This window comes from Pseudophryne corroboree, chromosome 6 (assembly GCF_028390025.1).
Source record: "Pseudophryne corroboree isolate aPseCor3 chromosome 6, aPseCor3.hap2, whole genome shotgun sequence".
Taxonomy (NCBI): Eukaryota; Metazoa; Chordata; class Amphibia; order Anura; family Myobatrachidae; genus Pseudophryne; species Pseudophryne corroboree.
In genome coordinates this window covers 230992787-231020024 of record NC_086449.1, presented here as the reverse complement: position 1 = coordinate 231020024, position 27238 = coordinate 230992787, and the positions used below count along the sequence as shown (strand labels likewise).

General features: G+C 42.0%; 1 protein-coding gene across 4 annotated transcripts in view; it reads left to right on the top strand.

Moving 5' to 3' along the window:
- NTRK3 (neurotrophic receptor tyrosine kinase 3) overlaps positions 1-27238 on the top strand; it is a 787704-nt gene that overhangs the window by 743922 nt on the left and 16544 nt on the right. For all 4 annotated transcript variants that reach the window (XM_063925760.1, XM_063925757.1, XM_063925758.1 and 1 more), the window contains one exon: positions 23316-23474. In XM_063925760.1, the coding sequence (XP_063781830.1) occupies positions 23316-23474 (159 nt within the window). The remainder of the gene's footprint in view (positions 1-23315; positions 23475-27238) is intronic.

Below are 27238 nucleotides of genomic sequence, written 5' to 3'. Positions count from 1 at the left end.
TGGACGGACTGCCTGCCGACTGCCGACACAGAGGTAGCCACAGCCGTGAACTACCGCACTGTACACTGGTTGATAAAGAGATAGTAGTATACTCGTAACAACTAGTATGACACTATGACGACGGTATAAAGAAAGAAAAAAAAATACCACAGTTAGGTGGTATATATTATAATAATAATACAATTATGGATGGACGGACTGCCTGCCGACTGCCGACACAGAGGTAGCCACAGCCGTGAACTACCGCACTGTACACTGGTTGATAAAGAGATAGTAGTATACTCGTAACAACTAGTATGACACTATGACGACGGTATAAAGAATGAAAAAAAAACCACGGTTAGGTGGTATATATTATAATAATAATACAATTATGGATGGACGGACTGCCTGCCGACTGCCGACACAGAGGTAGCCACAGCCGTGAACTACCGCACTGTACACTGGTTGATAAAGAGATAGTAGTATACTCGTAACAACTAGTATGACACTATGACGACGGTATAAAGAAAGAAAAAAAAATACCACAGTTAGGTGGTATATATTATAATAATAATACAATTATGGATGGACGGACTGCCTGCCGACTGCCGACACAGAGGTAGCCACAGCCGTGAACTACCGCACTGTACACTGGTTGATAAAGAGATAGTAGTATACTCGTAACAACTAGTATGACACTATGACGACGGTATAAAGAATGAAAAAAAAACCACGGTTAGGTGGTATATATTATAATAATAATACAATTATGGATGGACGGACTGCCTGCCGACTGCCGACACAGAGGTAGCCACAGCCGTGAACTACCGCACTGTACACTGGTTGATAAAGAGATAGTAGTATACTCGTAACAACTAGTATGACACTATGACGGTATAAAGAATGAAAAAAAAACCACGGTTAGGTGGTATATATTATAATAATAATACAATTATGGATGGACGGACTGCCTGCCGACTGCCGACACAGAGGTAGCCACAGCCGTGAACTACCGCACTGTACACTGGTTGATAAAGAGATAGTAGTATACTCGTAACAACTAGTATGACACTATGACGACGGTATAAAGAAAGAAAAAAAAATACCACGGTTAGGTGGTATATATTGTAATACAATTATGGATGGACGGACTGCCTGCCGAGTTCCGACTGCCGACACAGAGGTAGCCACAGCCGTGAACTACCGCACTGTACTGTGTCTGCTGCTAATATAGACTGGTTGATAAAGAGATAGTATACAATACATACAACAATATACTACTATACTGGTGGTCAGGCACTGGTCACCACTAGTCACACTGGCAGTGGCACTCCTGCAGCAAAAGTGTGCACTGTTTAATTTTAAATTAATATAATATTATGTACTCCTGGGGGCTCCTGCTATAACAACCTGCAGTGCTCCCCAGTCTCCCCCACAATTATTATAAGCTTTGCCTTTTATACATTGATGTGCAGCACACTGGGCTGAGCTGAGTGCACACAGACTGAGTCACACTGTGTGACTGGCTGCTGCTGTGTATCGTTTTTTTTCAGGCAGAGAACGGATATAGCAGAGAACGGATATATTATATTAAAATAAATAAAAGTTAACTAACAACAACTGCACTGGTCACTGTGGTAAACTCTGTCTGACTCTGCACAATCTCTCTCTCTCTTCTAATCTAATTTCTAATGGAGAGGACGCCAGCCACGTCCTCTCCCTATCAATCTCAATGCACGTGTGAAAATGGCGGCGACGCGCGGCTCCTTATATAGAATCCGAGTCTCGCGAGAATCCGACAGCGTCATGATGACGTTCGGGCGCGCTCGGGTTAACCGAGCAAGGCGGGAGGATCCGAGTCTGCTCGGACCCGTAAAAAAAACATGAAGTTCGTGCGGGTTCGGTTTCAGAGAAACCGAACCCGCTCATCTCTAGTATTTCCACTATAGTTCTTTTCACCCCTTACAAGTCTTGAGGGTAAATTTACTAAGATGGGAGTTCTAATTAAGATGGGATGTTGCCTATAGTAACCAATCAGATTCTACTTCTCATTTATTTAGCCCCTTCTAGCAGATAATTCCTGGAATCTGATTGGTTGCCATGGGCAACATCCCATCTTAAATAGAACGCCCATCTTAGTAAATGTACCCCTTGGAGTGCCGCCTTGTTTGTCTGTTGCTGTATATATATTTATACACCCATGTATAGAACACTGCAAGAAAGTGGATTTGGACACAAATCCTCTTTATACCACTTTCATGCACTCAACCCGAGACCCAGCCAAACACCCCTCCCACTGAGCCACTTGACCCACATAAAAGCTGAGATTTCTAATTATATGTAGCAGTACCCTGTAAAAATATAACCAGCACCATAATTGAGAAGATCCATGTAGGATGCAGCCCACATCCAATCTCTTGCAGCCACATACCTGTACTATATAGATCTGCCCAGCCATAATGCTGATCACCCCTTCGCACAGTACAAGGTAAGCTAAAATTCTCTAACTTGGACCTTTCTAGCTTTCTATGCAAGGTCAGATAGCTCAATAGATAGAGTGTCCGACTGCAATGTCATAGGCAACGGGTTAGAATCCGGGGCACATCAGCATTCCGAAATATAATAAATAAAGGACAGTTTGAGCAAAAAAAATAGCTATCAAGTCAAGGCTACACATACTGTAAAGGAATTAGTAACAAAAGGGGTGGGGGTCGGAGACAGTAGTAGTCAGGACATGCTGGGCTTCAACAAGGAGGGAAGCTGCAAGTGAAAGTAATTAGATAAATATAATTAACAAATCCTGCCAACACCGTCCCCTATCCTGCAGTGCTATGTGTGGCGCACACTCTACACACACCTAGTTATGGCCCTGTCCAACACATTCCCTCTTTTGCTCACACGATCAACTTGGTGGTACAGGGCTTTTTGTTTTAAATGACAGGGACATGCAGGATATGCTGTCTGTGGCCCGAAACATTTCTGGACATTTTTGGCATTCAGCAACAGCATGCAGGAGATTGCTGCACCAGCAAGAACGGTTTCATTTGCCCTGACATCAACTGAAGCAAGAGGTGGTGACAAGGTAGAACTCCACCCTTTATATGCTTCAGCGGATGGAGGAACATCAAAAAGCCATCCATAGCTATACAACAAGCCATGACATTGGGAGAGGAGAGGAATGCACCTTAGCCCAGCACAGCGGAGAGTACTTTCTGTCTTGTGTAAGTTGCTCAAACCCTTTGAAGTAGCCACCTATGAAGTGAATTCGAAACTGCCAGCTTGAGTTAGTTGATTCCCCTAATTAGACTTTTGGAAAATCAGCTGGAGAAATTGAAGGAGGAGATGACAAATATGTCTATAACGGTGGATCCCTGTGGGGATAGATTAATATTGTGTGAGGATAATGTACACACTGATGAGGGTGAGGAAGAAGATGGCAATGACAATGACATTTAGCCACCATAGAGCTGTTGCCTTAAGCCAATTTGTAGCCTGTTTTGTTGGGGGCCCAATGAAAGCAAACACTTCAGCCACAAAAGTGACAGTCCCTGTCACTAAAGTGCTTGCTTTGTTAAAGTGTGTATAACTTTTTTGACATGCAATATAAGGGTGTATGGGAGGGGTTTAGTATGAAATACCTACGATCAAAATCCCGAAGGTGAAAATACTGACAACAATTGACCGAAGGTCAAAATCCTGACAAGTTCAAAATACCGATATTTAAGATACCGACGAGGTCAAAATAGCGACATTTAAAATGTTGACAGGTCAAAAAGTCAACACAAGTTTTTCATTGTTTTTTGGTGTGAATGTCAACATAGGTCAACATGGACAGTGTATAAGTGTACCGTGTCCCCTTGCATGGCTCGCTGTGCTCGCCATGATTCAGGCACGGTGCCTCGCTGCGCTTGGCACACTATTATATTGCCCCTTCAGGTCCACTGGGATGGTAAAGTATGAACAAGTCGGTTTCAATGAAAAGATCATGTAAAAATCATGCCGACTTTTTGACCTGTCGACATTTAATTGTCGGTATTTTTTAAATTGTCAGTATTTTAAATGTCGGTATTTTGACCATGTTGGGATTTTGAAATGTAGCATTTCGTATACAGATACAGCCACAGTCGCACACAGAATATAGGAATGCTACAAATCTTTTTAATCAGCAGAAGCTGCTTCTCTGCACATAGCAATGCAAATAAAATGCATTTTCTGCAAAAAATGGTGCCCAAGGTTAGCAGAGCTGGACGGGAGCTGCATGGCATATTTAGACAAGATATGCGGACTCATCTGTATCCAAGCAGAGACATAGGCCCTCATTCTGAGTTGATTTCTCGCTAGCTGATTTTAGCAGCAGTGCAAACGCTAGGCCGCCGCCCTCTGGGAGTGTATCTTAGCTTAGCAGAAGTGTGAACGAAAGGTTAGCAGAACTAATATAATAGAAATCCAGAGGTCTTAGTTACATACAGTTTGCAAATATATGATAAGCCACCAGGCCCCGGCAATGCTCCTCTGATGGACCAGGTGTTTGTGCCGCACACTTGTGTCGCTTAGCGTAGCCATCCAGCTACCTCATTGCACCTCTGTTTCTTCTTTGCATGATGTGCTGTTTGGGGCCTATGTTTTAAATCTGCCATCCTGTCTGACACTGCAGTGCCACTCCTAGATGGGCCAGGTGTTTGTGCCGCACACTTGTGTCACTTAGCAAAGTCATCCAGCTACCTCATTGCACCACTTTTTCTTCTTTGCATCATGTGCTCTTTGGGGCCTATTTTTGTAATCTGCCATCCTGTCTGACACTGCAGTGCCGCTCCTAGATGGACCAGGTGTTTGTGCCGCACACTTGTGTCGCTTAGCGTAGCCATCCAGCTACCTCATTGCACCTCTGTTTCTTCTTTGCATGATGTGCTGTTTGGGGCCTATGTTTTAAATCTGCCATCCTGTCTGACACTGCAGTGCCACTCCTACATGGGCCAGGTGTTTGTGCCGCACACTTGTGTCACTTAGCAAAGTCATCCAGCTACCTCATTGCACCACTTTTTCTTCTTTGCATCATGTGCTCTTTGGGGCCTATTTTTGTAATCTGCCATCCTGTCTGACACTGCAGTGCCGCTCCTAGATGGACCAGGTGTTTGTGCCGCACACTTGTGTCGCTTAGCGTAGCCATCCAGCTACCTCATTGCACCTCTGTTTCTTCTTTGCATGATGTGCTGTTTGGGGCCTATGTTTTAAATCTGCCATCCTGTCTGACACTGCAGTGCCACTCCTACATGGGCCAGGTGTTTGTGCCGCACACTTGTGTCACTTAGCAAAGTCATCCAGCTACCTCATTGCACCACTTTTTCTTCTTTGCATCATGTGCTCTTTGGGGCCTATTTTTGTAATCTGCCATCCTGTCTGACACTGCAGTGCCGCTCCTAGATGGGCCAGGTGTTTGTGCCACACACTTGTGTCACTTAGCAAAGTCATCCAGCTACCTCGGTGCAACCTTTTCGCCTATAAACAATATTGTGATGTGTGAGGTGTTCAGAATAGACTGGAAATGAGTGGAAATTAATGTTATTGAGGTTAATAACATCGTAGGATTAAAACTACCCCCACATTCTGTGATTTTAGCTGTTTTTATGTGTTTTTAAAAAATCATCCAGATCCAAAACCAAAACCCGTAAGGGTGGTTATGGCAAAGCCAATTCAGATCCATAACACGAGCGGGGATCCAGATCCAAAACCAAAACACGAAAAGTGCCTGCCACACATCTCTAATCTCTAGTGTATGTATGTATGTACTGTATGTATGTACAGTATGTATGTATGTATGTATGTATGTATGTGCAGGTATAGTAGCCAGCGATGTGTGTATGTATGGGTGTTCTATGTATGTTTGTGTGTGTGCAAGGTATTATATGGGTTTGGTATGATATACCGGCAGACGGGATGCCGGCTGTCAGTGTACCAACAGCGGCATCACGTCTGCCAGAATACCTGCGGGTTCGCTGCACTCGCCATGCTGCGGGCCCGGTGGCGAAGTTCTATTCCCACTCAGCTGGTGGTGTTGACCCACCAACTGAGTGGGAATTAGGGGCAAGTGTTGGTATGCCGGTATTCCGGTGTCAGTCTCCTGAATCCCAGGAACCCAACCGGTGGCATTGTGACTGCATCCCATATATGTAATACACACTAATATGTCTGTGATATATACATATATATATATATACATACACTGCTCAAAAAAATAAAGGGAACACTAAAATAACACATCCTAGATCTGAATGAATGAAATATTCTTATTAAATACTTTGTTCTTTACATAGTTGAATGTGCTGACAACAAAATCACACAAAAATTATCAGTGGAAATCAAAGTTATTAACCCATGGAGGTCTGGATTTGGAGTCACCCTCAAAATTAAAGTGGAAAAACACACTACAGGCTGATCCAACTTTGATGTAATGTCCTTAAAACAAGTCAAAATTAGGCTCAGTAGTGTGTGTGGCCTCCATGTGCCTGTATGACCTCCCTACAACGCGTTGGCATGCTCCTGATGAGGTGGCAGATGGTCTCCTGAGGGATCTCCTCCCAGACCTGGACTAAAGCATCCGCCAACTCCTGGACAGTCTGTGGTGCAGTCTGTTGGTGGATGGAGCGAGACATGATGTCCCAGATGTGCTCAATTGGATTCAGGTCTGGGGAACGGGCGGGCCAGTCCATAGCATCAATGCCTTCGTCTTGCAGGAACTGCTGACACACTCCAGCCCCATGAGGTCTAGCATTGTCTTGCATTAGGAGGAACCCAGGGCCAACCGCACCAGCATATGGTCTCACAAGGGGTCTGAGGATCTTATCTCGGTACCTATTGGCAGTCAGGCTACCTCTGGTGAGCAGATGGAGGGATGTGCGGCCCCCCCAAAAAATGCCACCCCACACCATTACTGACCCACTGCCAAACCGGTCATGCTGGAGGATGTTGCAGGCAGCAGAACGTTCTCCTTGGCGTCTCCAGACTCTGTCACGTCTGTCACATGTGCTCAGTGAGAACCTGCTTTTATCTGTGAAGAGCGCAGGGCGCCAGTGGCGAATTTGCCAATCTTGGTGTTCTCTGGCAAATGCCAAACGTCCTGCATGGTGTTGGGCTGTAAGCACAACCCTCCCATGTGTACGTCAGGCCCTCATACCACCCTCATGGAGTCTGTTTCTGATCGTTTAAGTAGACACATGCACATTTGTGGCTTGCTGGAGGTCATTTTGCAGGTCTCTGGCAGTGCTCCTCCTGTTCCTCCTTGCACAAAGGCGGAGGTAGCGGTCCTGCTGCTGGGTTGTTGCCCTCCTACGGCCTCCTCCATGTCTCCTGATGTACTGGCCTGTCTCCTAGTAGCGCCTCCATGCTCTGGACACTACGCTGACAGACAAAGCAAACCTTCTTGCCACAGCTCGCATTGATGTGCCATCCTGGATGAGCTGCACTACCTGAGCCACTTGTGTGGGTTGTAGACTCCGTCTCATGCTACCACTCGAGTGAAAGCACTGCCAGCTTTCAAAAGTGACCAAAACATCAGCCAGAAAGCATAGGAGCTGAGAAGTGGTCTGTGGTCACCACCTGCAGAACAACTCCTTTATTGGGGGTTTCTTGCTAATTGCCTATAATTTAATTTCCACCTGTTGTCTATTCCATATGCACAACAGCATGTGAAATTGATTGTCAGTCAGTGTTGCTTCCTAAGTGGACAGTTTGATTTCACAGAAGTGTGATTGACTTGGAGTTACATTGTGTTGTTAAGTGTTCCCTTTATTTTTTGAGCAGTGTATATATATATATACATATATATATATATATATATATATATATATATATAGACACCCACCCCCCAGCAAATCCTGTATTTGCCCCTGTAATCAGTTATAAGGCTAAATTACCTCTGGTTAATTAAATGAGACAGTTTCTGAGGAATGAGTCCTGCTATTTGCTCAGCCTTGCCTGAGCCGTACTAGTGCACTGCAAGACTAGTTCTCCTATAGACATGAGTATGATCTGCTCTTCTTCCTACCTTTTTAACATTGTGGGCTGTAAACACCTTTTATTATATCATAAATAAAGCAGTGCATTACTATCTATAAATACATTACTGTGTTGTATTTTATTGGGTTGACTATGAATGCTTAATTATCTTAGTTTTTACTTTGAATTCACCTATCATTATGCTATCTATGCAGTTCATTTATATTACGAACATAAGAGGCATTCAGCCAATTAGCCTTTTCCTTTATTAATGTAATTGCTGTGCAGCATATCAGAAGTGTGGCAATTAAACAAAATAACTGTGACAGTGTAATATTGCACTCTATGCATTTATGAACTTAAAAAATCATTGTATTATAAAAGATCACCCATTCATGATTATTATTATTATTATTGTAGTTAATTTATATAAGTCCATGAATTCTGCAGTGATACACAGAGAATATTTATCATTCACACTAGTCCCTGTCACACTGGAGCTTCCAGTCTAAATGATCTAACACACAGCGCATATGCATTAGGTACATTTAGTCAGCAGCCAATCCACTTGCCAACACATTATTTGAGTTGTGGGCAGGGCCGGTGCAAGGTTTCTCTACACCCATTGGCATTTCTATAATGGGTGCACACGGGCTCCTGGGTCCACACGGGCGGTGCAGCTGCTGCCAAAATCACACCCATAATGGCCGCCGCGCACGTGCAGTACCTAAGTTAGGCACCGGAACATGGACGTCAAGTTTCCGGAGACCGGCACATGGGTGTAGACTCCGACATAATGCCAGAGCCGACTGTGACCATGGAGAGGAGGAGGCCCACCCAAAGTTTGCTCACGGACCCACTCCTCCTTTAAAACACTCCTGTCTACACCCTAGGCAAAACTTCAGCTTACTCCACAACCACCACCCCCTTCAGTAAAGCTGCCAGTTACAGTATTGATTCATTTTAAAAGTGACATACATATACATTTTTATTTATTATTTATTTTTTGTTCAGTACTGAAACATACATCAGCAGACACACTAGTCTACACATACAACCAAAGTTTCCAGCTGAGCTGACTAACTGACCACCCCACACTGGCTTTTAAACATACACCGTTTGTTGTTTATACTAGATGACTTCCTGTTGAAAAGAAAAAGAGGGGGCCTCCTGCACTATCTTAGATGTTCAAAATGACCACTGTTATGGCGAACAGGGATTCACCCGTGAACAGTGTATGGGTGGGTGGCGGGTCGTCTGCACACACTAGACCCGAGTCACTAGGCTAACCTAGCAAAATATACATTGTTAGTAAAACACTGCCACTGTGCCAACATGCTGCCAATAGGTCATGAGTGTGAATTTTACTTATTTGTTTTTACAGATCAATAAAAATGTGGCTGATTTAGAGATGGATGGTAATTTAGTCACTGAGTTGTTTTTTTACATAGCGGCGGTGCGAAATTATGCTAAAGAGGTATCTTAAGTAAAAAGATACCCACTGTGGACTTGTCTAACCTGATGCCGATGTTGCTGCTGCACCAAAATTGCAGCATCGGATCAATTACATGACCATTGGACTACCCTCAGATTACTAAGGATGTCCGGCCAAATCACACTGCCATGGCCAGTGAAACTGCTCCTAAGGACACAGCCAGGGGCTAGCTGGGCAGTGGGGCAGAGTGCTATCTGCCCTCCGAGCCAGTGCAATATAAATGTTCCAGGGCCGCCTGACTGTGGAGGCAGGCAGAGGTTGCTCCGGCTCCCCCTGGCCGCTGCTCAACTAGAGGTAGATATAAAGTGGCACAGGTACAAGATTATTGGTATTCTCGTACCTAATTGAATGCATATACAGTATATAGGTACTGCCCATTATTTAACTAAACCACACCCACATTACACAAACCACACCCCCAACATTATTGTCATACCCATTTTTGAATTGCATTCCCTTGAAAAGCTGGGCCACTTGCTTGAGTCTGCTCCCCAGACTGAAAGTTTCCAGCCAGCCCCTGGATGCAGCAACTGGCTTTGGAATGCCCAGAAAATGGGGACAACATGCCCCCATTTTCTGGGATGCTTCTTGTCATCAGCCCGTCACCAATCCTAAATGACAGCAGTACAGTATGTCTATTATGCGGCTGTATTTGGGTGCACTGTGAGTGACATTGCATCCGCAGATCTGCACATGCAATGTGTAGCTCCTGTATATGTGCAGATCAGAAAATATTGGAGATTTATGTAAAAATGGAATGTACATAAAATACTGAATTAAGCCTTATATACAGTTAGTCCACACACCGCTAAGGACAGAAGAGCTGTCATTTGCTTAAATATTCCTGTGTATGGCATTTATAGATGCCACTACGTATGCGGTACAATAATGTATCACATTCAAAATGTGACGCTTGATACGTTCCACCCTCATTCTTTACAGGATATTTTGGCTGAACAATGTTTTTATTTGAAAACATAAGGCCTGATTCTGAGTCTGAAGCTGCTCCTTTCAGGGCATAAATAGCGAGTAGACTAGTGCAGAAGCAAATTTACACATTTTTGTTTGTCCCTGGGCAATTCTAAATCCCAGTACCCACGGGCCGATGCAGTAGAGATGTGTGCTGAGTGAACCGCTCAGCACACATCTCTCCTGCCGCTCAGCACAGTGCGATCTTTGCTGAGCATGCGGGGGGAGACGGGGGGGCCGCTCACTTCACCCAGCGGGTGAAGTGAGCGACCCGCTAGATTGGCCTGCATGCAGGCCAATCTAGCAGCAGTGATAGCGATGTGCGGGGCCGCAAATCGCTATCGCTGAGGGGGCTACACACGGAGCGATCATGCTGATATTCTAAGCAATCTAGTCAGATTGCTTAGAATATCGCTCCGTGAGTACCCCCCTTAAGTTGAAAGGATTTTACCATTATCTCTCTTGGGGCAGATTTATCACAGTCTACTTCCCAGATGTAGATCTGATGTGATAAAATCGCCCTAATCCGCAAAGCGATAATTGAATACATCACAGGGATGCATTAATTACTGAATGCAGAGACAGAGCTTGCAAGAAGGCTCTGCATCTGAGAATTCACTCTGCAGACTAAGGGCCCAATTCTGATTTGGAAGGAAGGCAGGAAAAACACGCAAGTTTGTATCTGGAACAAACCATTTTGCAATGCAAGGGGAGCAAATAAATTTATATTTTTTCTGTGCAGGGCAAATACTGGCTGCTTTTGCATGAATCTCACAAATATTAAACAGCTTTATTTTTACATGGCAATTTAGATTTCAGTTTGGACACACCCCACATAAATCTTAATCTCTCTGCACATGTTACATCTGCCCCACCTGCAGTGCAACATGGTTTTTCCCAGTTGCTTGCTTTTTTGGTTTGCTTCCACATTTGATTAACCCCCTATGTGCTGCACCTGCTCCTCCACCATGTATCTCCCCTGCACTTACACAGTGATCAGTGACCCGAGGAGCTCCTCTGGTTCTGGTCATCTGATTGCCAGCTGCCAACTCTGTGACCCCATCATCTGATGTCTGCTGTACACTGCTATAAATGCCAGTTTACAAAAGATGTCAGATGACTGCAGTGGCAAATGCAGGACTTCTAAGTAGGGGTTTCCAGATATAAGATAGATATATATATATATATATATATATATATATATATACTGTATATACACACATACACACACGGGTTCCCTAGGGTAAGACTGAGGGTAAGACTGGTGTCTCCCCACAGCCCCGGTTTCATCTGATTGGAATACATATATACAACGAACTGGAGGCGGCACTCAGTGGATTTAAAACAGGTGAAATGAGCCACAACATACTATAAATACATAAATAAATAAATACATAATTAAAAATACGTACACACAATCCTAAATTCTGCTGCATAACTGTGCCGCCAACTGCCTGCCGCTCCGGAGTTCTGTGCAGACTGAGTGCCTATATATACCGCCGCTGCTGCCACCAGTTTCGTGCTTCTTCCAGTGCTGCCGCCGATGCAGGGTGTCCACTGCTCCTGCCAATGCAGAGCACCTGTGGCTCCCCGTGGAATCTGCTCTAATAGCCACAGGTGGCTACGGTGATACAGGCTGCAGCAGTCACTGTCACTGTGACAGTGTAGAGAGCTGCCTCCGTCCAGCGTCCGTCCACCCCCATAAAAACAAAAACTTGTTCCATCAGGAGGGGTTTCTGGGTATCTGCCCGTTTTATCCCATTGGAAATGGATGGGCTGTAATTATATACCCCCTTAAAATGTGTCCAATGTGATACATAATTATTTTCATTTTTTTTTACTGTTCTTTCATGTCCTCTTTAGTTTTTTTTTACATTTCCTGTGCATGTTTACTTAATTTATGTTTAATCAAGAAATAAAAAGTAGCCAGTATTTTCAAGTTAATACAGTATGACAACTATCAACCAAGTAGGACTGTATAAACATGAACAAAAAATACATAAACGCTAGTACAGTACCTGTCTGATTACATTTGTATTATTATGTTAACATCTAATTAGTATACCGCTTGTCTTTGATTACAGTTCTTGATATAAAAAAAACATAAAACAAAAACAATAAAGTCAATCTGAAGTTTGCTAAACAGAGACAAGAAACAGTGAGAATATAACATATTAGTAGCTCATGTTGCAGACAAATAGGATACATATGAACCTGTCCTATTGTACTCAGCAATGCATACCAAATTACATTTGTGCAGTGTTATCATATAATCTTTCTGAAAGGCTTCTCAGATGTTTGAAATTCCACAAAGCAAACAATAATATCAGAACAAGACCTCATTGTTTTAATGCTTAATTTTAGAGAAATGAAGACTAATTTTATTATATTCCCTTCATATCAGAGTATTAGCAAATCTCAAGTATTTAATTAGCCTGACTGTGCAAACATCTAACACATTAAATAAACAAGCTCTTGAAGCTTTGCCTTTGCTTAAATAGGCAAATAATGTCTGAACATGTGGTGCCTGGTCTATTATTGTATCCTATTTTTTTTTAAACAATGCATAATGAAGAACTGGCAACCACAATGCTAATAGTAATAGAAATATATTTATTAGTGTTTAATATTGGTCTAATCTATGCTACAGACCTATATTAGTCAAGTAAACACATGGGCCTAATTAAGCTCCACAAACATCGAAGTTTTAATTAATGGAGGTGTCTTAAGATCATAACCATTGGAGAGAATATAATTAGAGCCCCAGGGTTACAATAATAGTTACTTATAACTTATATTTACAATGCACATATTATTAAAGAAAGAAAACAGAGAATAATCCTAGCTGGGATAAAATGAACATATAATTATTTGGTCTGCTAACTTAAGCAAGGGAAAAAAAGGCAAGTTGTTCATGTTAAACATTATATAAATATATATTTCTAATCGTGTAATGCTTGTTTTCTTTCTATATGTTACATTGGCACGGAATTGTAATACAATTTGTACTGTGATTTTTGTTTTCCAGCACCAGCCTCAAGGCTGTTTCATGACAAATGATTGTGCATGCCAATACTGGGCAAATGCTGGTGGATGAAATGTTTTCTTATTTGGCAGGATTTAACTTTCATAAACATGAACAACACTGGCCCAATAATAATTTACTTCATATAGTGTATATATATATATATATATATATATATATATATATATATATATATACAGAACAATGGTGACCAGCACTCAGCGTACAAATACACATGCCCCGGTGCCCTTCAGGATTCAGACAAACAAATGTAGAAGGGACAGGCGGCACTCAAAGGTCTTCTTAAAGTAAAGAAACACACAGCGGCATCAATGTCTGTTTCTAATGTTTCTGAGTTTTAGTCCGTCTTCAGACAATAATAATACAAACAATGTCACTTACCTAAATAGACTCCCCAAGCCAAAGACACCTGTGCTATGGTGGGATTCATCCGGGAGTGATGCGCTGACATCATCAAGGCAGGACCCGATCCATCCGGCAAACCGCTCACCCCACAGTTGCCACGGAAACAAGAATAAACACATCATGCACAGAACAAGAAAGTGGAGCTGCAGAATAGAAGAACAATAAGGTAGAAACATCTAGTGGGCGTAATAGAGATAAAGTAGCTAAAATGGACTAATAATGGATGAATAAATAAATAACCATCCAGAATAAAATATCAATATTCATAATGGTAAGTATAAATTTGTCTAAAAGCAAGGTTTTTAAGCATAAATGAGTCAAACTCTAGGAAAAAGAAGACCCAAGCCAACAGGACACAGAAAGAAAGCTCAAAGAAAGCACTGTAAGGATAAATATTCATTAAGTCCTACAGGGTGGATCGTATTTGAGGTAAAGAGCCACCTAGCATCCATCCGCACAAGCATCTTGTTCTGATCTCCTCCACGAATTAAGCAGGGTGCCTGATTGATCATCTTATAGCGTAAGGTGGTGAGTGGATGTAGAAAGTCTCTAAAATACCTCGCTACCTGCTGATCACAGGCCTTGCCCTCCAATGCCTGGTGGAAGGCACATCGGTGTGCCGCCATTCTCTCCTTGAATTGACACAATGTCTTACTGACATACAGCAAACCACAAGGGCAGTGGAATATGTAAACAACAAACTTGCTCCTGCATGTTAAGTACTCGTGGAATCTTAATGATCTTCCCAGAGTGTGGATGTGCAAAAGTAGCTCCAGGCTCAAGAAAGCTGCAGGTGGTACATCCTATAACCTATGATTCCCAGGTTTTCTCATCAGAAAGTGTGTTATCAGATCCTGTCTCATAGAGGTAATATCTGTACAGACCACCATGTCCATGATACGCCTCCCTTTGCGATAACATGGCATTAAACGATAGTCCTTCAAATTAGCAATATCAGGCTCTCCCTGGACAATCAGCCAATGACATTTCGCCACCCCACTATCTTTTTGCTTGCTGTTAAAAAAGTATTGATGAAAGGAATAAAATGGGTGTCCTTGGGTTTATTCACTCGCAATTTAATTGTGTCATATCTAGGTATTGCCAGCACCCCTGCTTTAGCCCCATCCAGCTCTAACGAGTCATAACCCCTCAGGATGAATCTTTTGATCATAGCATCCATATTCTCTTGTGCTTCCTTCGGATCATTGCATATTCTGTGCACTCTTAGCAGTTGTGAGAAAGGAAGATCTTTCTTTAAAGCTGTAGGGTGATGATTACATTCTGCTAAGAAGGTATTCCGGTCCGTGCTCTTTCTGAAGATCGGGGTACTTAGGCCATGCTCAGACTTTTTTATGTAGACATCCAGGAAGTTAATCACTTCATAACTCATTGTATAGGTGAATTTAATATCATCATCCGACATATTAACAGATTCCAGTGCAAGGTTATAGCAAGCATGAGACCCCGACCACAGCAGTAGGATATCATCTATATAGCATAGAAATAAGATTATATGCTCTGAGATCCCTGGCACTGTTAAGAACAATCTCTCCTCAACACCGAAAATATAACAGTTTGCATATGTAGGGGCAACGCTTGACCCCATCGCGCAGCTACAGAGCTGAAGGTAATAAGCCCCATCAAAGAGGAAGTAATTCCTTGTTAGGGTCTTTTCCAACAGGGTCAGATAAAAATCAATCTCTGGCCATTATACAGAGGGTTATCCATTAATAACCTCCTCACTGCCTGCAATCCCTTAGCATGGGGGATGTTAGTATAGAGACTAGCTACCATACGTCCAACGAACACAAGATCATAACAGATAGTAAATTCTCAAGGGATCTTATAAATAAAGTGGTAATGTCCTTCAAATAAGTCCTTTTTGCCTGCACCACAGGCTGGAGGTAATGATCTAAGTATCATGATATTGAATGATATAACGGCCCCCTCACAAAGATTATTGGTCTCCCCAGGGGACTTATGAAGCTTAGGCAGGGTATACATAATTGGTGTCACTGGATGCAATACCTGCAGCATTTCTGCAGTTTTGTCAGTAATGATCTTATCCTCCACTGCCCTACTTAGAATCACATCAATCTCGGCTTTATATTCACTTGTTGGATCTGCAGATAGTTTCATGCAGACATCTTGATTGGCAAGCTGGGAGTAAATATCAGATTTATAGTACTCTAGATCCAAGGCCAGTATGGCACCCCCGTTAACCGCAGGGCGGACATCAGTGTCATCATATTTCGACAAATTGCGTTGAGCCACAGATTCGGACTTTGACAAATTCGGCCTAGTGGACATATTGATATGTCCTTTATCACAAATACATGTGTCAACAAGGTGTGAGACATTTTTTATCAATTGATTCTGGGAGATTGGATCAAAAAACGATGTTGGGCACAAAGGTGCAGTAGCAGAATCAGTCAGTGCCGTAGAATCCTTAAAAGATTCCCTTAACCTAAGAGCTCGATCAAACTTGTACAGTTCAACCTTGCTGGTAAATGGCTTCTGCCGATTAGTAGGCACAAAGGAGAGCCCATGATTGAGGACAGATTCCTCAGCTGCCATTAAGATCCTGTTGGAGAGATTGAAAACGAATTATTCTTCTTCTTTTGCTCCACTTTTGAGGAGCCTTTTCCATTGGTCCCGTCTTCTCGAATGGGGTCTCCCCGAGCCTCCTTCTGTGCTCGGGTACTTACCCCTAAAGGGAGCTTCCGTGACGATCTGCTCCTATCCACACAATCAGAATCACTTGTGGAAGGCCCAGCACTGGACGGATCTGTATCAAGCTGTCGTAGGACCCTATGATGGAATTTTCACTGATAACCCTCAGCATTCCTTCTCCCAGATGGGTTGTAGGCCCATTTGTAGACCTTATTCTCCGCGTTATCATGCTCCACCACAGCTACTTTATCTCTTTTAAATTTAATGAGGTCTCCTCTGTATTTCTTCACCTGCTAACCCAATTTATTCATCCAACCCATACTGGTGTCATTCTTAACAGAATCCAAATGTTAGGATTTAAAATCCTTAATTTTCTCCTTCACTGAACCAGTTCCTCGGTTGACTCATGTATGACCAACAGTATTAAATCGAAAGATGCCTTATTTAAAATATCTGGCTATTTATGGCAAAAGCCTTGGTTATATCTTTCTATCGTGGGGGTATTCTTGATGCGGAAACCGCTGGGAATCTTCTTGTCCCTAAAGAATTCTGAAAGGGACACACCATGTAAGTTAAAGTCCCCCCCCCCCCCCTGGTTCTTTAAGCGTTACAATTGTGAAAAAAGCTGTTCCGGTGGCTCATGTACCCCAATCACCTTCATGTTCTGCTGGAACAGAATACTCTCTGCAACAGTGTCAGAATAGAAATACACTTCTCCAATTGGGAGATTAACCCTCGCAAAGCCACTGACATTTGCAGCTTCCATCCTCCAAGTAATAAAATAACACATGTGTGAACAGGTGAACGATTTTTTGGAACAATAAAGGCAACTATGATACACAGTGGTGCCTTGTCCAATTCAAACAGCAGTCCCTTGCCTGTGGACCTCCATTCAACATGCACAGAACAATGGTGACTGGCACTCAGCATACAAATACACATGCCCCTCCAGGTGCCCTCAAGGAATCAGATAAACAAATGTAGCAGAGACAGGCGGCACTCAAAGGTCTTATTAAAGTAAAGAAACACACTGCAGCATCAGTGTCTGTGTCTAACGTTTCAGAGTTTTAATCTGTCTTCAGGTAACAATAATACAAACAATGTCACTTACCTAAATAGACTTCTCAAGCCAAAGACACCCGTGCTACGGTGGGATCCATCCGGGAGCGGCACGCTGACATCATCAATGCAGGACCCGATCCATCCAGTGAGCCACTCACCCCACGGTTGCCACGGAATTAAGAATAAACACATCACAAAACTTCTGCTCTCAACCACTATTAATAAAAAGGGAGGCTATAGCAGGCAGATACAGGGCTATATTAATTCATGAACAAGGGCTGACTGACCAGCTCAGGCTAAGTGAAGTCACGCCAACACCCACTGCAGCATCAGCCTTTCAGTGTCAGACTGAGACTCTCCCAAACTATATGGACCCCAGCCCCAAGCCTCTCCTCTGAGCGCCTTCAGCCCCCACAAACTTCCGGAGCCAGCTCGGACAGTTATCCATCTGACCAGTCAACAAGCTTTTAGCAGTGTCCAGGAGAAGTACACCAGCGAGACCTTCACAATGACATCATCTGCTTCTTGAGCATGCACCTTCACCTTCCCGAGGACCCCGCAATGTAAGTCAGCAAGTAGCAGCCCTGGGATCAACTGCAAAAGGGAGCACCAGTAGGGGTAGCAAGCAGGCAATCACTGGAGCTCAAGGACCTGTCATGGGGGCCCCCCAAACATCTAAGAAGGCTGCTGGCTGCAGACACTACAGAAGTCACGACTGCCCAGGAACTCAGCAGGCCAAACCCCTCCTCCCTTCTCTATATAGTTATAGTCCCTAGTAGGCATCTGTCTGTTTGTTCAGTCTAATCTCAAGAACCACTGGACAGAGATTTACACCTAAACCTTTCTTCCAAATGCTCTATAGAATTGTGAAAACTGCTTCAAATTCTGTCCAGTGGTTCTCGAGATTTACCAACAAACAGACAGATACCTGCCAGGACTTTATTTTATACTACTGTATGTAGAATTTTCTGTCTGTTTATTCCAGCATCACACAAAAACTACTTGACAAATTTGGATTGGGTTTTCACTATTGTATATCTAACTGACCTTGATCGAAACTGAGGTATGTATGGCCTCAATGTGACATTGGGGAGAGGATCAATAACAGAAAAAAACAGATTATTCACACTTGGGGCAAACACTCAGGGCTGCAGATGTAGAACTCAGGACCAGATGCTTCTCCCATGGGCAGCTTTATAAAATTTAAGCAATAAGCAATAACAGAGTGAGTGAAGCAAAGGGGAAGGGCTAAAGTATACTGTATATATACAGTATATATATATATATATATATATATATAAGCAGCTGGTTTCGGCGGCACTCGTAGGAATTTTTTCAAATTAAAAAATACTGAGACAGTATAGTCAACATTTCAATTTAGTTGATAAATTTTCGTCAGGACAATAGTATAAACATAAGTGCTCACCTTATAAAGCTTCACCCCAGGTGCAATCCGTGCAGCCGCATCCCGCGCTGGTCTCGTCCGACGTCAGCAGAGTGCGCCCGTCCCAGGCCTCCTGACATCAGGTTGCCAGGTTACCGGAAGCGTCGCAGCCAGTGTAAACAAACCCATCACCATCAGACACTGCAGTACAACGTAGTCACAATGAGAGATATTGCTACAGAAATATGCATAATGTGCTAACCAGTACTATAGCATACTTATTCCTTAAAGATATATAGCACAAAGACACATAATATCTATCTCAGGAACTCAGCTACAGCAGTATAGCCTAACCTAAATGAAGCAATTAAAGCTAAGTTGGTCATTGAGTCCGAAAGGTTTAACTGTATTAAGTTCATAAATCCAACGTGTTTCACGCTGTAGCAGAATTTTTGCTCGATCTCCTCCACTAGGACTTTCCTGGACAAAGTCAATCATTTCATAGCGAAGAGTCGAAAGGTTATGTTTACATTCCTTGAAATGTTTTGCGACAGGCTGATCGATTTGTTTTCCTTCTAATGCCTGGTGTATTGCACTTCTGTGCTGCGCCATGCGTTCACGCAAAGTACAAATAGTTTTTCCGATATATAGCAGGCCGCAAGGGCAGCGTATGAAATATATGATATAGCGACTAGTACAAGTCAAAATGTGGCGGATCTTAAATTTCTTTCCTGTCCTTGGGCTATACTGCTGTAGCTGAGTTCCTGAGATAGATATTATGTGTCTTTGTGCTATATAGCTTTAAGGAATAAGTATGCTATAGTACTGGTTAGCACATAATGCATATTTCTGTAGCAATATCTCTCATTGTGACTACGTTGTACTGCAGTGTCTGATGGTGATGGGTTTGTTTACACTGGCCGCAACGCTTCCCGTAACCAGGCAACCTGACGTCAGGAGGCCTGGGACGGGCGCACACTGCTGACCTCGGACGAGACCAGCGTGGGACGCGGCGGCACGGATTGCACATGGGGTGAAGCTTTATAAGGTGAGCACTTATGTTTATACTATTGTCCTGATGATATTTTATCAACTAAATTGAAACGTTGATTATACTGTCTCAGTATTTTTTCATTTGAAAAAATTCCTATGAGTGCCGCCGAAACCAGCTGCTTGTATTATTTCTCTGGAGGGCACCGAGGTTGCTGTTAACAGCAAGGTGGAGTGCCTGGCATTTGTCTGCACATATATATATATAGACAGCTGATTGGAACAGTGTGAACTACAGAGAGGCATTGCAACAGTCATTCATACTGACTCTTTGTAAAAACAATTCTGGCCCAATCCTGGGAATTAATTGTTTTATAAGCTTTTGAATAAGCAAAGTGATAATCCATGAGGTGAATTTTATCCAATACCGTTCTGGTAATGTGTCTACTTATTGAAGATTTATGTGCTGATTATCTGTATTGAAGTCTCTTGATTGTAAAGCCCCTGATGAAGTCCGTTGGACGAAACGCGTTGGGTTTTTGAGACAACTATTGCGTTCTTCAAGAGGCACCACTATATGATTAAGAATGGAACAATGTTTTCAATCATCTCGTGTATAAAGTATCATGGAATGTAATTGAACAATTTTATGTATTGTATCTTTAAAGAAAATAAAATCCTTTTTTAAGAATAATAATATAAGGATACTATTTATACTGTCATATACCAGAGCACTAGCACAAGCTCCTTTGGGAAATCTTCTTCTTTTTATATATATATATATATATATATATATAACCATACACACACACACACACACACACACACACACACACACACACACACACACCACATTTATGCACTTTGGAGACTATTCTGATGGATGCAGATCTTGCTTCCACAGCATTATCCTCACCGATTAGAGGACGGTCCTGCGCCATCTTCTGTCTCACAGCAGCTGTCTGTGATGTCATGCAGCCACCCAGAGAACGGCCCGGACACACCTGCATTTGTCCAGACCATGCCCACCAAATGCCACAGCACTGGCTCCCACTCCCCCGCCCCGATGCCTGGAGCTGTCAATCATGATGCGATCACTTATTCGCGGATGTGACTGTATCATGACAACCTGTGCACCCCCACTGCAGCTGGTGCACATGCGCAGACCCTCTGGATGTGTCCGCTGCATATAAAAGTGGGGCTGCATCTGAGTTTGAATAAAGCCCATTAATGGCAATAACCTGTATTTGCCATCTCAAGATTCAACCACATCTGCAAATGTGCCTGGTCTATTGCTAGTCATCATTATCAGTGCAGACCTGCACCTACTTTACCATGCACTGCTGTAGGTGCAAAACAGACATATTCATCACCTGTGTCCGGAACTGCATAGTCTACACTTGCGTGACCACATCTTCATTGACCTTTGACTATGTGAGATATCCCTTTTTCATCCTCTTATTGGCACTTTTTTCATCATTGTAAAGGCAATCTAAATGCATCACCTATACTTGCATGCACTCATGTCTGGACCATGCACAGTCTAAATTCACACAAGATAGGCTCAGCAAATGGTCATGTGCCCACCTCTGCTTCAAGCAATTACATTTAAATCTTCACATAACTTCTGCAGCGTTGTTAATGAGTAAAGGGTGATGGAATGTTGTAAAATGTGAAAGACATTTTACAGGACAGCTAGCTTAAATTGCAAAGTGCAGCATATCAGAATAAATCATGCACAAACAGGACAGTTATTTGGTTTAAAAGTATGAAGAAGTGACTATATCTACCTACAATCTTGTAACACATTTTGCAGAGCATGTTATACTCATGTAAGCAAGAACAACTTCAAAGTTACAGTTTGCTCTTCCTGAACATCTTAGGGAACTTTGTTCAGCCCTGAGGTTGCAGAATTTTGCTGGGTTGGTGGAGTATTATGCCCCAGGGTTAAACTAAGAGTTAGGGACCCACCAGAGCTGAGGTCCCCTGGACGCTGGTTGGTGGGCCAAAAAGTATGCCAAGCGCCTCGATTTTGCTCTGTGTTAGATTGTAGAGTTTATAATTATTCTTATTAGTAGTTTTTCGTACTATCGAGTGTGCATCAGCATTATATTTTCTTTTTCTTTGTGGAACTACAAGTCTCAGCATGATAGCACCTCTCATTTTATTTGTAATTAGGGTTTGCAGTCCAAGGTCCCCCTTGCAATTTTTTTTAGTGTAAAAACACCCTCCTTTTCCTTACCCCAGCATTCCTCCCCACAAAGTCAGTTGAAATAAATCTTGGGATTGAGATATGCGCCATATTATTCCTGAACAGCAGTAGTAATTGTGTTCATTATTTTTTTAAAAACTTCCTGGGTGGTATGCGCCTAAACAAAATAACCCATACTGGTTCTGTCCTTACTGTTTTGTCACCTTAACACAAGTTGTCTAACCTGATAGCAAGAGGGAGCATAACTATGCTGGTTAGCACATTATTATGCTATTGTCCCCAACTGATGAAATGATATGATCTGTAACTGTACATCATGCATAGAAAGCTGAGTCAGTGTTCTGTTCATTTTTATTGTGGCTAGGCCAGGGTATATTTGAGTTGTATGGCCTTTCTTTAGAATCCTGAGATTCTTTCTTTGAAACAGCTCTACAATAATAGCATTTTATGTGCTTATTATATATTATAGATCTGGATGCATTATTGAGTTTATTTGCCCACCATTACGTGGGTTACCATGTTCTGTTTTATGCTTTTATAAAGCATTTACTCTTTATCTTGGAATGTACTGTACTCATCAGATGGGGTTCTGGATGATAGATTGACAGTCAATAGGTTGTCCCATATCATCGACTTACATTAGGTCGACAGGTACAAGAAGTTAATAGATAAAAGGTCAACAGTGCTAAGGTTTGACAGGTACACAAGGTCACATATTCAACATGGCAATAGTCGACTCACATATAGTTGACACAGTTTTTTACTATTTCATCATTCGGCCTGTGACAAGCGCAGCAGCAGCGGAGTAAGGCACCTTTACCAAATTGTGGTGAGCAAAGCGAGCAAGTGAGGGTATACATTCCAGTAACTTGGCTTAGATATAGTTAACTATAAAAAATGACACCCAAAAAACTTGTGTTGATCATTTCCATGTTGACCTTTTGACCCTGTCGACCTAATGCATGTTGACCACATGGCGTCGACCTATTCATTGTCAAAATATTTATTTACACCCTTTCAGATGAATGGTGAGAATTGCCAATTAATGTTAGAAAGTACTGTACAGTATGTTTAATACTTTTTTTTTTTTGTCTTTTGTTCTTAGGTGGGAGGCCATACAATGCTGCCAATCCGCTGGATGCCACCGGAGAGCATAATGTACAGAAAGTTTACTACAGAGAGTGATGTGTGGAGCTTTGCCGTAATTCTTTGGGAGATATTCACTTATGGAAAACAACCATGGTTCCAGCTATCAAACACAGAGGTACAGTATGCTCACGCCATGTAGCAGAGCGTGTTCCATTTGACCCTCCCTAAATATGTTTCAAACTAGTCTGGCATATATAAATTTCTAAATCAAATATAATGTATGTGTACACATTGTAATAATTAAAAAAGCACTGAAGAAATTGTTTTAGAGTGACGAGGGATGTGGATTAATTATGCAATTATAAATCATTTATAAAGTTATTATTTTCTGAGTAATATCAAAGATCAAGCTATACTTCACCTTTGTATAAGTTTAGCTAAGAAGGCAAACTGTATCTATTAAACTTAGTTAACATTTAGGTAATATTTCACTCAGTCCTAGAAGCAGACAACACACATACTGTATGAACAACATTTTTTATACACTTCCCATTCTCATTTTCAAATTAAAATTGATGACCTTTTTGTGTGCTAACTTTAAAAACCTTAGAAAACATGAATAGACTAACTATATGTAAAATAGACAATCACTAACTTAATAGGGTACAACTGAAGAGGTGGATGGATATTCCACATTTGATAAATCACAACAGCAGCTGATGTATTTCATACCTAGCAGGACCTTCCTCTTGGCAGTTGTAATGAGAGTTTAAGAAAGAGGGATTAATATACAGTACCTCATGTGTTAATTACTTCCAGGATACATATAAAATCTGGAAGTCTTTATTTACTGATAAAACAATCAAATAAAGAGTAAGTTTATAGAAATATTCTTTCTTCTGCAAGATCGTGGCTGGAAGTTCTTCAGCCAGCTGAGTTTGGCTGAATGAAAATATGAACAGAAAAGGTTGTTATTATATGTGACCAAAGGAAAATGCATATATACACACCTGACTTGTCTTAATAATGCAATGATTTCCGGTTCATATAGGAACAAAAATGTCCTATGTGTGTATGTATATATATATATATATACATATATATATATATATATATATATACACAGCATATATATACACACACACACACACACACACACACACACACACACACACACACACACACACACACACACACGTAGAGGGATAAATAGAAAGATAGAGATACAGTTGGAATGGTAGAAGTAAATATTACAATGCATATTTGTATTTTCATTTATAATGGATTTTGCATAGAAATATACAATAATCAATAAAAATGTATGTCTTAAATTAACCCTAATATCCAAGCACAGTAAGGGTGTGTTCACGCTCCTTCCGAAATATATAAAAGGAAAGGCAGCCACATCATATATGCCTCCCAAAGAGCTTATCTATTGCTGCTTCCTCTCTGATGGTTCATTTGGAAGATGATGATGATGATGATGATGATGATGATGACTATCTGGCAGACTTTCCATAACCTGATTCTAAATTAAACAAATAATAATTAAGTGTGCAATCTCCAAAACATGATATCAGCTGTAGTTCTCATAGCTGAGGCTGTAGTGAGTGGCAAAATTGGGGGATAAAAGCATGGGTCCGATGCTAGCCAGGGCTTGTTGCCCTATTGCAGGTTGGTCATCCTGGGGCTATATTCACTAGGGAGCTTGGATAACATTAGGAAAAAGGTCCACATGCTAAATAACACTAGTGCTTTTTCCACACCCCTACCCTAGATAATGACAGTTGGTTAAACAATGATCTTTTTTTTTAAGAAAAACCCTGATGCCTTAAAGGTCAGCACGCCCAGGTCATATTTAAATAGTTGGTTTTGTGTTGTTGCTTGTAGTACTGCAGTTTGCAACATACCCATGTCTGAGAAGTCATCCTGACACTTTAAGCATACCTCCCAACTGTCCCAATTTTCGCGGGACAGTCTAATTTTTTGGGACTGTTCAACCCACAGGCCACAGTGTCCCGCAGTGGTCAGGGGGAATTTGGGAGGCTCCTGCCACTGCTGCTCCTCATAGCAGAGCAGCAGTGAATAGACGCTGTGCACATGCGCACAGCATCTATTCACAGGTGACAGAGTGAGAGGGAGCATGCCAGCAGCTCACAGAGTGCTAGGCATGCCCCTGCAGTGATGGTAAAAGGGAGTGTGACTCACGAGCATGGCTCTGCTGTGAGATGACACCCCCTTTCGCATAGGCCACACCCCCTTTTCTGGCACACGCGCGACAAGGTCCCACTTTCTGCTTTTAAGAAGTTTGGAGGTATGCTTTAAGAACTACAAAGGGCAGCTAACCAGGTGTGGATAATTAGATCGACAGTGTCTAGGTCGACAATGTTTAGGTCGACCACTATAGGTCGACAGTCACTAGGTCGACAGGATTGGAAGGTTGACAAGGTTTCTAGGTCGACATGTGCTAGGTCGACAGGTCAAAAGGTCAACATGAGTTTTTGTTGTTGTTTTATTCGTACAGTGACTGGGAACCCCAATTAGTGCACCATGTCCCCTCGCATGGCGAACGAACGGGCAAGGTGCCTTGCTCTGCTACCGCTTCGCTCGGCACAGATTACCATTCCAATTGTAGTCCACGTGGATCGTTAAGTATGAAAAAGTTCAAAAAAGGGAAAAAAAATTGAAAAACTCATGTCGACCTTTTGACCTGTCGACCTAGCACATGTCAACCTAGAAATCATGTCGACCTTCCAACCCTTTCAACCTAGTGACTGTCGACCTATAGTGGTCGACCCAAACATTGCTGACCTAGACAGTGTCGATCTTCAGACCGGATCCCCAGCTAACCTCGGCAACCAAGGCATGCCAAGACCTTTAGTGTACCAAGCAGAACTGAAGTAATAAAGAATGGGATGTAGTAATGTGACCGCTTGTCTGGAGACTGCCGGTTACAATACCGATCCAAAGAACAATACAATTTTTTTAATACTAAAAATAAAAACACCTGAACATACACTTGTTCTTCAATATATTGGTCATCTACAGGTAAGTCCATACCATACCACTGCTTAGCAAAACAGAAAATCACTGACTATGGATGTAGACCATGGGAACTCTCTGCTGTAATATAGGCTGCTAGCTTAAGATAATGTATGCTATATTACATCTTTCACTATTAGCATACATTATTAATTTGTGTCATTTATGAGAAAGACATATAATAAATGTTGATAAATAAAACAATATAAAACATTTTAAGTCAACGTTATCTTAAAAAGACCTTGGCTCTTCATATTATGCAAATAGCATATTTTTTATGGAAGCAATAATTGCCCATGTTTTTTACATAAATTGTGTCTTTTCATGAAATCCTCAATGTTAAAATCTATATAACTAGAATACTTGGCTAAATAGGAAGAGGTATTTGTATCAGGAAGAGAGAGATAATATTGACTTTTTATAGTTCACTGGTAAGACCTCACATCAAGTATTATATTACAGTTCTGTAGGACTTGAAATTAAAAGATATCTCTGAAAAATAATAAAGTAAAAAACATGAAAAAAATGTTCTCGATATGCATAATAAACATTATCAGGAAGGAACTGGAAATACACTGCTTAGAGTAAGGAATGAACAGAGGTGTCTTGACAGAAGATTTTTTTATATCCTTATAGAGGTGGTCATTCCGAGTTGTTTGCTCGTTGCCGATTTTCGCTATGCTGCGATTTGTTGCTAAATGCGCATGCGCATGGTACGCCGCGCGCATGCGCTTAGTTATTTAACTAAAAACTTAGCAGTTTTGCTGTTGTCTGTGCGGCGCTTTTCAGTCGCACTGCTGATTGGGGAGTGATTGACAGGAAAGGGACGTTTCTGGGTGGTAACTGAGCGTTTTCCGGGAGTGTGCTAAAAAACGCAAGCGTGCCAGTAAAAAATGC